This window comes from Perca flavescens, chromosome 5 (genome assembly GCF_004354835.1).
Source record: "Perca flavescens isolate YP-PL-M2 chromosome 5, PFLA_1.0, whole genome shotgun sequence".
NCBI classification, from domain to species: Eukaryota; Metazoa; Chordata; class Actinopteri; order Perciformes; family Percidae; genus Perca; species Perca flavescens.
The window spans coordinates 18,121,214-18,135,837 of record NC_041335.1 but is presented as its reverse complement, the minus strand read 5'-3'; the positions used below and the strand labels follow the sequence as shown (position 1 = coordinate 18,135,837).

The window sequence follows — 14,624 nt, the reverse complement described above, 5'->3', positions numbered from 1 at the left end:
GTGTATAATGAGTTGTAGGTTATGAGCCGAGTTTGTGTTTGGTCACCTTTGCTCCGCTTCAGCCAGTGTTAGCTGTTGTGGCTTGAACCCTGACACAAGGAGTAGGACTGGTTTGTTTTCTTTGAGAGAGCCTACAGAGGGGGCAGTCGGAGACCGAGAGCAGTGGAGAAATGTTAACAGGAAATGGGAATGGACTACCAATGGGCTAATGTGGAGGAACAGCAGGGGGACCTTTAGAGTGGGTGGGATGCAGAGAGGATGGGGGGCGGCAAATTGGAAGTTTTGAGTTGCAGCTCAATGGCACGCTTTAAAAGGCCTCGCACTCTCGGAGTAGCTGGGGCAAACCCTCTCATTTGTCTGGCCACTAATAGGGTTCACCTTTGGTTGAGCAGTGTAGAGCTTAAGTAGGGGCACTCAGAGGATCAGAAGGGGGCAGATTAGTGTGATTTAGAGGTACTTCAGATCGCAGGCAAATGAGCAGTGTTTGGTTATGTGTGTGTGATTTGTATTTGTGGGTTTATTTGTCATGTGAAATTCCTGCGTTTGCCATTTATTTTGTAAGGGGATCTTGTTGTGTGTGTGTGTGTGTGTGTGTGTGTGTGTGTGTGTGTGTGTGTGTGTGTGTGGAGTCAGAGGCCAGTTAGTTGTGGTATTTAGGAACAAGGACTGTTTTCTTTGGCTGGATGCTGCTGTGGGTGGAGCTGTTAGGGTGTGTGTGTGTGTGTGTGTGTGTGTGTGTGTGTGTGTGTGATGGGGATCGGTGTGTTAAGGTCTTAAATTTCACTAATGACTTAACAATGCCCCCTGGTGCTGGGCCGGCCCCGCTAGCTACCTTGTTTGTTTGTCTGTCTATTTATCTGGTATCTGGATGGGCTATATTTCTCCCAGGAGTTAGTTTTCTCTACAAATTCTCCACCCTTTCACTTTTTGAAAACATTTCCCAACACTAATATTTACACATCTGCTGTATTTCTTAAATAAAAATCCTTATTGGCGAATGCTTAAGGCAATAGTTATCACTCCTGTGGGACATGGAAAAAGACAAGGAGATTGTTTAGATACAGTTTTCATACAATAGATCTACATTTTTACATTGTACGGATTGCAGGGTAGACTTATAATAAGTTACAGAAAAGCAGGAATCATTGCTGGCTTTTATGTGTTTTGCCAGCTGAATCTTTGAATGCAACAGATGTTGTGTTTTCCCCATCATGGATGAAAACAGGAACAGCAATTGCAATGTCACTATAATATTTTGGATACAGTGTGTGTGTGTGTGTGTGTGTGTGTGTGTGTGTGTGTGTGTGTGTGTGTGTGTGTGTGTGTGTGTGTGTGTGTGTGTGTGTGTGTGTGTGTGTGTGTGTGTGTGTGTGTGTGTGTGTGTAATGGTCCTGATGAATCTGTCAGAGCTGAGGGCAAGGGGTGATGTGACTGCTGACAGGCTCCCAGCAGGCATGCTGAGAGCCCCAACAGTCAGCGTGCCCTCCCTTCAGCCTCCCCGCCGCCCGGCTCCCCTTCTCCTCTCCCAGTCCTCGGCTCCACACATTTGCTGTGTATTAGCCACGGACAGTAAATTACAGCACCCTGGACCCCTGAGTGATTCCATTCCCATCTCTTCACACGTTTTCCTCTCCTCCTGCAGCACCATTATCCAGCTCACCTTCTCTTGCGTCTGTCTCCCTCCTTTTCTCTCATTTTGATCTGTTTTCCTCCCTCTGTCTGTCATATTCGTCCTGGAGCTTCGACTCCCTCAACCCTGTCAGATTTACCTCCCCGTTCTGTCTTTCCCTCACTTCTGTTATACTTCTCATCCGTTCTTCTATTGTGTCACGCTACACAGCGCTCCCTCCCTTACACATCCCCTCCGCTCCCCCTTTACTTTCTTACAAGCAGGTCCCTGTTGTCTAGGCTTCACAGGTTTCTCAGCTGCCTCTCTCTCTTTCGTCCTTCATCCTATCTCTCCCCCCCTCTTCTCTCTCTTTCTGGAAACAGATGTTGTTTGTCAGATCTTATCATTACTGGCTAATTAAGAAGACATCTCTTCTCCTTCTGTTGTTGCTTCTCTTTCCTCTCCTCTCCCTCTCGGTGGCATTCATCCCAGATTCATTGTTCTTCTCTGAGAGAGGTTCAGGTCGAGCTTTGATATACACGTGTTATTGGTAAATCTGATTAGTGGCTGATTGATTGAAAGGGTATTGAGAAAGCAAGATTAGTGTTGGTGTATTGCAGATGACCTCGTATGTTTGAAATCTGTTCAGCTGTAGAGGGTGCTCCGTGTCTTTACTTGACAGTTGAGAGTATATTTTGAATCCTTGTCCCTCAGGACATACCAAGGATGCTGGGAGAGGTGAGGCCACTGTTGGGACTTCTATTCCCTGTCCTGGTTGTGAATTCATGTTCTGCAGACTCTGAATATCTATCCATATCCATCTATTTGGCAGTCTGACCGCAGTCCCATGTGGCCAAGCTTTGTATGCAATCTATGCTTTTGGCTGAGCTTGGGAGACTGAAACATTAATTCATTTTAAATAGTTGAGATGCACATTTAGGAGCTAGCAAGAGGCTATGCAGTAAAACACTTTAGCACCCAGGAGAAACCTCGTTGAAACACTCGAGTGCCTCTTGTGCACTCTTCCCATCATTCTGCTTTCCTCCCCTCAGCCCTCTGTTTCTCGCAGCTCCGCCGTGCCTCAGTCACTTTTGCGGTGGCAAGCCTTAATGTTTTACAGCGCAACAAGCTCTATAAATCAGCACTAGTGGTTTAAATGTTTGGCTTTGTCACAGTTCTCAAGTTTAGAGGCGGGGTGGGCTGGGGCTGAGGTTGCAGGGGTGAAGCCAGCCTGGGAGGCAACTGAGAGGAGGCCAGGAGGGGCACAGCCAATCCACCAGGCACATTTAGCTGAGTTCCCCCATGTGCTCGCTGTCTGCCTGAGACTACCTGGAGTCGATTGACCCACTGATTGTCTTACCACTGATCATTAAGACAGGGTTTTTAATTTAATTTATTTGTTAATATAGCGCAGCTATTTTAGCAGACTTTACAGATATCAAAACAATCCTTACTTAAAGGAATGTAATGTTTTTCTACAAATTATTTATTTATTTAGCAAACTTCTGAATTTCTGAAATGTAAAAGTTTGTATACACACGAGCAGACAGACAAGAACTTTGCCTGAATAAAATACAGTCTGAAATAAGCAAAATTATTATTTAAATCCGTAATTATCTGATATGGCATTCGGTTCAGTTTTCAATACTAAGTGCTACAGTTCCAAAAAGTTGATACTCAGCCCTTCTGTGGTTGAAAGCAATGAAGTATATTCACTCAACTACTGTGCTTAAGTGCAATTTTAAAGTACTTGAGTATTTCCATTTTCTTCTCCTTTTAATACATTGATTGTACATTTTACTCCACTGCATTTATTTGACAGTTATAGTTACTGATTACGTTGAAAATTAAGATCGTATAATGAGCACTTTTACTTTAGTGAAAGATCTGAATACTTTCTCTACCACTGTAATATACTTGGCTGGTTTGAGGTACATGCCAGCATTTGGATACAGATGGCGTTTAAAGTCACACAGGATAAACACTGACGTCACTGAGAAACTAATGGACAACAGCGTAATGTGGTGACCATCATTTGATAATCTGTAGATAGTGGATACAGGTTTCAACTGTGACAATCTTGTAAAAATCTGAAAAGTTACAGCTGTTTGATTGATGACTGGATGTGCGTTATACAAGCTGTTACAACAAAGGGAGAAAAGACTACCATGGAGTCAGTTTGGCTGTGAGACGTTTGCTGGTGAAAGGCGAGTGAATCTGATGCCACAGATATCCCTGTATGTTTTAGGAGGAATAGGGGGAGGAGGGGGTTGGACTGGGAGGTTGGTGTGAAAGGTCCTGTGGTGGTATGCGACAGAGGGGGTATCAGTTCGTGGAGGGTTTTCTGTGCCCCATTAGCAGTGTCAAAGGTCATGTGCCCCGGGTGTTAACCCTGGTGACCAGTCTAGCTTCCAGTCTGCCAGGGGACCCGGGTCCAGGGGTATTTATTACTATCCCCCACCTCACCTCCCCATTCCATCCCCCAAACACGGCTCTCCCCATGGAGGAAAACAAAACACCTCCATCCCTCCCCCCCGGCCGTTCCTCAGCCCGGGTACGTGTACTAATTGGACGCATATCCATACACTGATGCGTGATGACCCATCTGTAGATTTGTGCTTTGCCGTGAAACATTCTTAGATCAACACTGGTTTATCCACATCCTAGCACATAGCCATGAGCTGCAGCATGTTTATGGCCGATTACTGTGTTACTATGTTTTATTGAACATCAGCTTGCAAGTACATACAGTACATATGACTTTTAGACATTTGTTTTCGAGGCATAATTTTTTGCAAAAGTGTAAAATTTTGCATGATTGATTGTGCACACATGGTTGCTTGCAAGTCGGTATTTGTCTCTATGTATTTTCCTGTGAAATCACGCATGAATGTGTGTGTGGTTTGTACAGCCAGCGTGTGACATATGCATGCATACGTGCACGTATCTGGGCCTGCTGTATGAGTTAGTGCTCTCAGTGTGTGAGTGTGGCAGAGGAAGGCCCTCAGCATGTCAGTATGTTTTAATGCTTCACATCTGGTTTCCTAATTTTCCTCCCACCCTCCCTGCCCTCCCCTCAGCTCCCCTCGACCGCGATGTCAGGACACTGTTTTGTTTTTTTAACGTGGAGGGGGGAGGAGGCGATGGAGGGGATGTCTGATGAGTGATGGCCCTGAATAGAGGACACAAACATTCTCCCTCTCTTCCTCTGTCTTTGCCTCCCCTCTTTGCCATCATTCTCTTCCTCTATTGCTCTGATCACTCTATTGATTTCTTACAATCAATAGCTATTGAGCATTGTGGAGGGGGTAAAGGTTACATGTATGAAGTGGAGCAGCTCTCCACCTCACTACTTTGCCTAGGTCTGAGCAGCAGGGCATCAATGTCTGCTGAACAAAAATTATGACAATCTCCTCATTCTTTTGTATCAAAGCATAAATGTGTCGTCTTTGATGCAGTAACCCAAAATTGGAAGGCCAAAGCCAAATCCCAGAAAAGGAGACAAGTGGAGAAGGTTTTCTAGCTGTGCTGCTAACTAACTTGAACTCTGCATTAAAGCCTTTTGCATCACATGCTTCAAGAACTGCTGCTACCAGTAAACCTTCATTTACAATGAGCACAGAGGGCGATGTGTTTTATGTCTATGTGAAAAGGCAGTTTATGTCAACAGTGATTAGTGCTGATGAATGCCTATGAACATTTTTGTTAGGGGTCCTGTGCTGCTTAGGTGCTCGTTGCATGATTAAGGCCATATGTAAAGCACAGTGTGTAACACTTATGTGTAACAGATGCCCCAACAGACAGAGAAATGTGAAACTGAGGCTCCACACTGAGGGGTGAAATATTTCCAAAAACTGCATTTCTGCTATTGTTTTTTGTGTCTTGACTTGCTGGTTGGTCGTTGAACTAGTTTTAGTTAAGCTCGTGGTCACTATTGGTTTGGCCGCCTCACAGTGAGAGGCCTGTGTTTAGTCTTGGGAACTGAAGCAGATGCAGACAAAAGGGATTGGAGGCCTTGACAGAGATGCAGAAGTGAAGACAGAAAAGAAAAAAATAGACTCCCTGTGGTGCCACAGTGGAAAATGATCCCAAGGTTTAAGACTTGGGTCTGTGTTTTGTTTGTGTTTCCTGTCTTAAGTGTGTCTGTGGAGGGTAGATGTTGTGGAAGATAAAACTTGGTTTCCATTGCTTGCCACAGTAAATTCTGTGAAATCAATTACTTTTCAAATTTGTCCTCAATAAGGAACATCATAATCATGAGGAGTTTGCCTTTTATCAAGTTTCATCACATTTGTTGGTAATCTGTTATAAGCTTTAATAATGCTTTGCTTACATTCTGTTCAGCTTTGCAAAATTGACTTGTTAGCGATTGGAAAAAAATAATTTCATTATCATTACAGACATATATTACAGTATAAACGAGTTGAAACGTTTTTCCTATTATCTTTATTTGCACTATGTTACTCACTTTACTATGTTTTAAACAAACATAATCATCATTCTACACCTGCTTTATGGAACAGCATATTCTGTGAATGTAAAGAACAAGGCACACTTTAAATATAAACACACGTAAGCTAGTGGAGTTCTTTGAAAACAGCCTTTCTCTGCAATTTCCCTGTGACACGAAGATCACCTCCAATGCTCTGTATGTTCTCCTCATCTCTTCCCTCTGGATGGGGAGGTGTGTGGGTGTATTACATTACCAAAACAAAAACAAACAACAGCAATATTAAACTTTTGCAACCACAAGGAGGAGGAGGGGATAAAAAACAGAGGGTCCTCGACTTCTTATTAATTATGCAAGATTAGTCTAATTATAATTCAGCAAATGAATGTGTGGCAGAAGGTGCGAGGCGACGGGGCTGGGAGATTTGCATGTTAAGTGGGCAGGGGGAAGCGGCTAATGCATGCTAATATATGCGTCAATGTCTCGCTTTAATTTCAGCATTTGCAGCTGTGTGCGTCCAAACTGAGGGGGGTGAAAAGTTGACTCAATGGATTTTTGGGAGGGGGGCAAAAGGTGGGGGTGTCGGTGTATTAGAGTGTGCATGCATGCATGTGAATGTGTGTTTCTGTGTGTATAAGGCATCTGGTGTCATACAAACAGGGAATGATGAGAAGAAGTCAACAAACAAGGTCAAGAACCCCTTTAGAAAGTGCACAAAGCCTGAGGTGGATGTAGACAACCTCTCAATTAGGGTTGTGATATCGCTATCTGAGGCATCACTGCATGTTCTATCATGTCAGTCAGTCAAATGAATGATGACTGCTGGTTAGATGAACGTTAAGTGGTCGACAAGCAAGTGGCAAGGAAATGATTGTGGCTAAACCACAGCCAGACCATGGACATGGGTACTAAAACCAAAAGATGTGGTCTCTGTGCTGATTTACCTCCTTATAAATGATGGCTTTAGCGTTTAAAATGAGCCATAATGCAAGCATCATTGCCCAGGATAAAAATCTACATACAATATAACCCTCAAAGAAGGCAGTAAAATGAAACAGAACACCAATTGTGGTACCCTTTCAGAGTCCGGAAACAAACTGTATAACTTTCCTTAGTAATGTACTGTATATATAGTGATTTTAAATCATTTTAAACCAATACTGTCATGGTGTTATACAAGCCCATGTAAGGAAGGACAGAAAAGTCAGACTGACGAGGAAAGAAATGGAAGAAGGAAATGGGAGAGGCACAAATGTGCAGTTTTACGTTTCCACCCAAAACTGAGGTCTAGCGCAGCTTTGAGGTTGGAGGTCCGAGCTCTCCCTGATAAATTATAATCACCCTCTGCCAACAACAATATTGATTGTCCTCCGACGAAATAGCTCAAATCAAGAAATATTGGACACACTGTTGGAACTCGGAGCTAGTTACATGCCAGGTTCTGTTCGCATGGGAGGAAGCTGGAGCGAGTGATGGAAGAATAGCGAGTAAAAGCTGACAGAATGAGGGAGAGATTAGTATTCGATGGGAGGGTTCAGGTCTTTGGGGCCAATATGAAGTTCCTCTCCAAACAACCGCTCTCCATTAAGAAGACTTATATTTTCAGAGAGCACAGTGTGGGTGGGATTGAAGCTAACCATGTAGTCCAAAACCACTGCCTCCCTCTGCAGCATTTTTCTTCAGCACTGTTGTTGTTTGTTTAATTGGAACATTAATGGATGGGTTTTTCATTGGCAAGACAGAGTGCAGTGTGTTCTCTGCAAATTGAAGTGGACATCTGGTTTTAAGGCTACATATTTGCTAATGCCATCATTCTATCATAAAACCACATCACGTCCAGGCTCACTTTTCTTTTTCTTTTCATTAAACACACATCTTCTGCCTAATTTTTTGTCACTGTTAGATTTGTGTAGATCTTCTCAGCCTCGTCTGCACCTGCCCTCTTTATATACTTTCCTGCATCTCACCTTGCCAAGTCTCCCTCCTTGCTGTGTTTCAGTGATGGAATGTGTTCTTGTTGTTGCCTTCCCTTTCCTATCGCTGTCTTTGCCTCTCAGCATGGGGACTTTGGGATTGCGGCAGAGCTGCGTTGCCATGGCAGCGGGCTGTGTTGCCGAACTGTGTACACCTGGGATTTGGAGTCTCTCTCCGTAGTCTCCATCTCTCCTATTTATTCCACCTTTCTCTCAGGTTTTCTTTGGTGTAGCAGAGGCTATCAGCACCTCGCTCTTTTTTTCAGCTTCTCTCAGTCTCCACAGTCGATTACCCTCAAAAGTACATTCACATACGTAATGAGACACATATACTTGAAAACAAAATTCATGTCCATACGAGTGCCTGTGCCTCTATCACTACCTTCCTTTTTCCACTTGCTCATTTCACTTTCTCTGTAGTTGTCTCTACTTCGTTCCCTCTCCATTCCCATGTGGGGGTTCAAATACGGCATTGCAGGATATCACGGTCCCCTGGGTCCCCTGGCATACATCACTGTCTCCAGTTTACTTTGTAACACAGCAGCGCTTTTACCGGACTGTGCTTCAAATTCTCATCACTTGATTGAAAGTGTATTAACATTGACTTTAATACTAAGCTAAACAGCCGGGATTGATGTCAGAGCTGTAATCATATAAATAAGCACACACACATGCACACACCATCCACAAGACCTGTCTCTGAAAAATAATGAATGTCTTCTTTGACTGCCAGTGTGTTGCAGGGCAGCAAATAATCATATACATGATTCTTTCATGGGATTTTTTTGTTGTTGCTGATGTACAAACATGTGTCCTCTTATTTACCTTTGCAGGTTTTTTTTGAAGTTTTTCCTGAAATGTAACCAGAATTGTCTGAAGACAGCGGGAAACCCGAGGGATATGAGGAGATTTCAGGTACGAAAAAATGGTAAAAAAATAATGTGTGTGAGTGGGAAGAGGGAAGGTTGGGACATGTGGGAATGAATCAAATTATAAAATATATATATATTTTACATTCTTGCAAAACATACCCCCTTCACAGCCCTCCATCTTAATAGAACGATTTAATCATTAATTTCTTGTCTGTTCTAAGTAGCGTTAATGTCACAACCTCTTACATAGTAAAAGACAAGACTTTCCAATTGAAGACATAGAGCAGGGAGTCAGAGGTGAAAGTTAAAAATCAATAAGGAGTCAGAGAGACGGAAAGACAAATGAAAAGTTAGGGTTAGATATGTGGGAGTTTTGTTGGGGTGCAGGAAATATGTTGAGGTGTTTCAGGAAGTTGTCAAGAATTGAGTGATTGGCTCCAGATGGAGGAGGTCATGCTCCATGACCCAGGAAGTGGTCACAGGGGACACTCCCGCCCCACTTCCTCTGCCGTCTTTCAGCACCAGCGGCCCCTGTCTGGCATTCTCCTTCTCCCAGCATACCCTCCGTCCCTTCCCCTTCTTTGTGCTCCCTCTATCTTCCACCATGTTTGTTTTAACTCCTGGGATGTGACACATGCTGAGAAGTTATGAGCACACTGGGCTCTCCAAGACTCTCATCTCTGGGTTAAAAGGTGATCAGAGCTGGACAGGAGTCTGCCGCTTGATCGATAATTTACAGTTATTTTCCTTTATGTTCCCCTCCTTTTCCACCGCCTATAGCACATATGCTTTTTCTCCTTTTCTTTCTTATGTTCCTTCACCTGCAAAATTACTGCCATGTGTTTATTTTGAAGGGAGTGCAAGGTTTTATCTTTGCTGTTTGATTTCCTAAAAATGCACATTATGAAAAGTTTTAGCTTAATATTTAATTAAAACGTGACTTTTTCTCACTGACCCTTTCCTTCTAACTCTCAAACACACACTTATTGTCACTTTCAAAAATACTATCACATCAACTCTCATAAACATCCGAAGAGAAAGACCTACAAGTATTCTCTCATTAATTAAATGTGTGTCATCCATGCGAGGCAGATGTGGGAAGGGACACCCACTGCTGTGGCCAGAAAATCAAATTAGGGCGACTATATATCATCCACTGCTTTAACGGCCGGCAAAAATGGGAGATTTGGTCCATATGTTTGGTGTCATTGAAGGATCAGGAGGAGACAGCGATGAGCCTGTTGCATGCTGTATGAATCAAAAAGTTAGGCAAGAGGCAGTGGAGAGGCCATATGGAGGCCGTGTGTGTGTGTGCGTGTGTGCGTGTGTGTGTGTGTGTGTGTGTGTGTGTGTGTGTGTGTGTGTTGAGGGGTGTATGAGCAGTGTCATCACCAGAAGAATGCAGACATATGAAGATCCCAGGGATGTCACATTACCTATAGAGAAATATTACTATCACCTGTATGCCGAAACAAATTGTCACTTAGGGATTTTGCTGTTGTAACCGGAGACAGTGACTCGCGGCGTGCTGTCTAAGTTGTGCACCGACACTCATGTATCTTCCTCCTCTCTTTCCTTCAGGTGGTCCTGTCCAGCACTGTGAGTGTGGACGGCCACGTCCTAGCAGTGTCCGACAACATGTTCGTCCACAACAACTCAAAACACGGTCGGAGGGCCCGCAGACTGGAGCCAGGCGAGTCCGTCGAGAATTCTATGGAATATGGTGAGACACCGACACACTACAATGTCACACCCCATTTATCTTTTTTGTTGTTTTATTACATGTCTACTTCATCATTCACACTCAGAAACATAATACATACTGTAACAGCAGGTACTTGAGTTGCTTAATGTCCATTCATAATCACTGTGATATTTCAAACATAACCAGTGGTGCTACTGAGGTCATTAACTGAGCTAATTAATGCATTAATTAAATACTTGTCTTCACATAAAGCAGAGATGATAATAAAATCTTATCTTAAATCCATTTCTTTAAGCGCGAAGAACAAAATTTAATATCTGGTAAAATCCATTAAATAAGTCACATCTACAGTATCTCTAAACCAAGAATAGAATAGAATAAATCTTTATTGTCCACCACAGTGGACATTTTCCATTGGCTCATCAGACATACAAGAAATAAACATACAGACAACATATCAGACATAGTAAGTTGAGTATAAAAAAAAAATTCAAGATAAAAACAAAATAAATATGCTTAAATTCATTAAGATAGCAGCTCATATTGATGTTGTCACTTGGTTTGGTTGAGGATACTGATGGCATTTGGAATAAAGGATTTTTTAAAAACACATTACATTTGCCTGTTGTGCAAAGTTCTGTAACAAAGTTAATATATAAGTTCTGTACTCACAAACTAATGCTATTTTATACTTAATTTCCTAGTTTACTACATTACATTTATCTGACAGCCATAGTAACCAGTTACTTTGTTGATTCATATTTTACATATAAAACATATGATGGACTGTTAGACAGTTCTTCAGAATATCTACCCAGTAATTATAAAGTAGTTGAAAATATCTTCACAGCAGCCAGCCTCAACCTTAAAACATTTTTTGTATCAATATTTATAATCCCATAATAACACAATTTCACAGGGTCAATTTCCTGCATGTTAGTGATACTTCCATAGTTATACTTCAGTAAGATTAAAATTTTTACACCATTATACTCTTACAATGTATTTCACTGGAACTTTAATTACTGCTCTATAGGATTGCAGGTCATGTGATTTTTGACCTATATTTGACATGGATCTAAAACACCCTGGTCTTCATCCAGTTTGTGGTGGTGTTCACGGTTAAAAGCTACATAGATAGAATTAAGTAGTCACAAATAACGTTTGCTTTTAAATGAGCTTTTTAGACGTAGCCTGAACAAACTAAATTGGTGTATATCCGGCAATGAAACCCTCGGAGTAACTCTTGCTTTGCTCTCCGGTACAGCCACCCCGTGTATCAAAGCCATCAGCCCCAGTGAGGGCTGGACCACCGGTGGGGCGATGGTCATCGTCATCGGGGAGAACTTCTTTGACGGGCTGCAGGTGGTGTTTGGCAGCATGCTCGTGTGGAGTGAGGTAGGAATTGTCTCCAAAACATCTCACTAATGATGGTAAAGTCTGAAGTGTATTTTGAAATGATATATATAGCATATGGCTTGTCTCATTATTTAGATGATTTATGGGTAGTCTACACAAATTAATCTTTCCGCAGTATTCTGTTAGCCTAAATATTTACCAGGCATGGGGGGGGAATAATTTGTTGCTGTTTTGTGACACAATTGCCGTCCTTTGTTCCCTCAGCTAATCACGCCGCACGCTATCCGTGTCCAGACACCTCCTCGACACATCCCCGGGGTCGTGGAGGTCACACTGTCTTATAAATCCAAACAATTTTGCAAGGGAGCGCCTGGACGCTTCATCTACACAGGTATTTAGACAACACATTGTGTGCTTTGTTGTTGTTGTCAGGTATTTAACAGTCTTTAAGCATGGCATTTAAATAAAGATAAAGATTTGATTTGCAATATATGTTTCTTTTTTATTCTTACTCTTATATGTTTTTCTTTTCAGCCCTAAATGAGCCAACTATAGACTACGGTTTCCAACGTCTTCAAAAGGTCATTCCTCGACATCCTGGTGACCCAGAGAAACTAGCCAAGGTTTGAGACGTAATCATAATCATGTTGATTTTTCAAGGAACTGTTCATGGTACACTCTTTTTTTTTTGACAGTGTTTTTTATTAATTTTTATTGCAATTACAATTTTCAACCTCAAAGTCCAGGTATATTACTGTTGTATGTATTGAATTTAACAGGAGTTGTGTATGTCTGCATCAGCCAATTATATTGGAGTAGCTTTAAATTAGAGTTTGCTGTTTTTTTCTGAAATACAAGTTTTCTTTCAATCGTTTTCTGAAATGTCCCTTTTTTAAGTCCTCCATGTCTCAAGTCTAGCTATTGACGGTTCTTTAGAGCCAGATGCAAGCCAGTTATAAATTGATGAAATCAAACCCCTCTCATTGCAATTGTTTATTATAATTTCTTCTAAGGATGAGAGTGAAGGAATCCCGACTGATTTGTTTTGCATAGAATAAATACAGTTCCTCACTTGGAGATATAAAAAAGTTTCCTTGGAATGTCATACATTAGAGAGATTTCTTCAAAGGTCATTAGAATCCCTTTGCATGCTACACTCTGATCAAGATATTAATGTAATAAAATCTGTTTTTTGCAGGAGATTCTCCTGAAGAGAGCGGCAGATCTTGTGGAGGCCCTGTACGGAAATCCACACAGTAATCAGGTGAACAGCAACAGCTTTGATGCAATATCCCCAAATACTTTAAAATGGCGTATTGGTATATATATATAAATATATATATATATATATATATATATATATATATATATATATATATAAAGTCGACACCTGTGATTTTAGCCCATTAAATATGAATTGTGTATACTTTACACAATCTACTGCTGACCATTTTCCAAAGCATACCATAATTTATTAAACTTCCAGAGGCAGCCACTGTTTTTTCATACATTTCAGTAATTAACTTGCAGGGATTGGAAACCTGCTTGAGATAGGTAATTTTTGTCAGCATGGTATTACAGTTCTGAGCAGATGTTTTTGCTTCAGTTTCTCAGTGTTTGTGTGTCAGGAAGCTTCAACATCTGAGATTTGACTCAGCTGCCAAAAAGCAGCTAAACAGTGGACTAATTGGACATAGCTCAGACAAACACAGCTTTAGGGATTTTTTAATGCTCACCTGTTTCCTGTCAGGTTATAGACACGTGGGATTGCACAGGTAACATCTTGACAGCTTAAAAAGTGCATCACCTGGCCTCTCTCTGTATCTGTGACACTGCGAGCCATTGCTAAACTCTGTGTCATTGTATCTCCTGTAGGACATGCTGCTGAAACGTGCGGCCGACATCGCCGAGGCGCTCTACAGTGTCCCCCGTCCTCACAGTCAGCTGCAGGCGCTGCCCAGCTCACCAGCCCACGGCAGTGTCATGGGCCTGGGCTCCTATCCTTCTCAGTTAGGCGTCAGCATCGGGGAGCATGGACAGAGCAGCCAAGGTGAGTAGAATGGGACATAAACCATTCACTACTTAGCTCTTTTTCCACTAATGAAGCTCAGAACAGACCCAACCTTTTCATTTTTCTTCCAGGTTACATTCGAAATTCCAGCAGCTTGTCTCCAAGGGGTTACCCATCAGCCTCCACTCCTCAGCAGTCAGGCTACGGGGGCAGCGGAGGCATGACTGGAGGCTATGGGACAGTTCCCATGACCAGTCTAGGAGTACCTGGCTCTCCTGGTTTCAGCAGTGCCTCCCCCACAGGCTCTCCCTACAGTAAGACCTTATAATGATCTATACTTTTCTGTGATAATTAACATTTCTGAGTCCGCTGTGATATTCAGACTTGAGACTGATTGTTGCTCTCTCTCCCACAGTAATGCCCTCCAGCCCTACTATACCAGGAAGCTCCAGCTCTTCATCGTCTCTCTTGCCTTTCTCCTCCTTCCCGTCTGCTGCTAAACAGAAGAGTGCTTTTGCTCCCGTTCTCAGGCCCCAGGGCTCTCCCTCCCCGGCCTGCCCCGCCTCAGGGGGGAACAGCTTCAGAGGTAGCCATCCAACTCACTATCTGACCCCCCTGTCTGAACTCACGAATGCAGTCTAACCT

General features: G+C 42.5%; 1 protein-coding gene across 2 annotated transcripts in view; it reads left to right on the top strand.

The window, feature by feature from the left end:
* The window catches only part of ebf2 (EBF transcription factor 2), a 31,545-nt gene that overhangs the window by 15,344 nt on the left and 1,577 nt on the right, over positions 1 to 14,624 (top strand). For both annotated transcript variants that reach the window (XM_028577941.1, XM_028577940.1), the window contains exons 7-15: positions 8,866 to 8,947; positions 10,486 to 10,627; positions 11,877 to 12,007; positions 12,233 to 12,359; positions 12,503 to 12,591; positions 13,167 to 13,232; positions 13,844 to 14,018; positions 14,111 to 14,293; positions 14,395 to 14,565. In XM_028577941.1, coding sequence (XP_028433742.1) covers positions 8,866 to 8,947; positions 10,486 to 10,627; positions 11,877 to 12,007; positions 12,233 to 12,359; positions 12,503 to 12,591; positions 13,167 to 13,232; positions 13,844 to 14,018; positions 14,111 to 14,293; positions 14,395 to 14,565 — 1,166 coding nt within the window. The remainder of the gene's footprint in view (positions 1 to 8,865; positions 8,948 to 10,485; positions 10,628 to 11,876; positions 12,008 to 12,232; positions 12,360 to 12,502; positions 12,592 to 13,166; positions 13,233 to 13,843; positions 14,019 to 14,110; positions 14,294 to 14,394; positions 14,566 to 14,624) is intronic.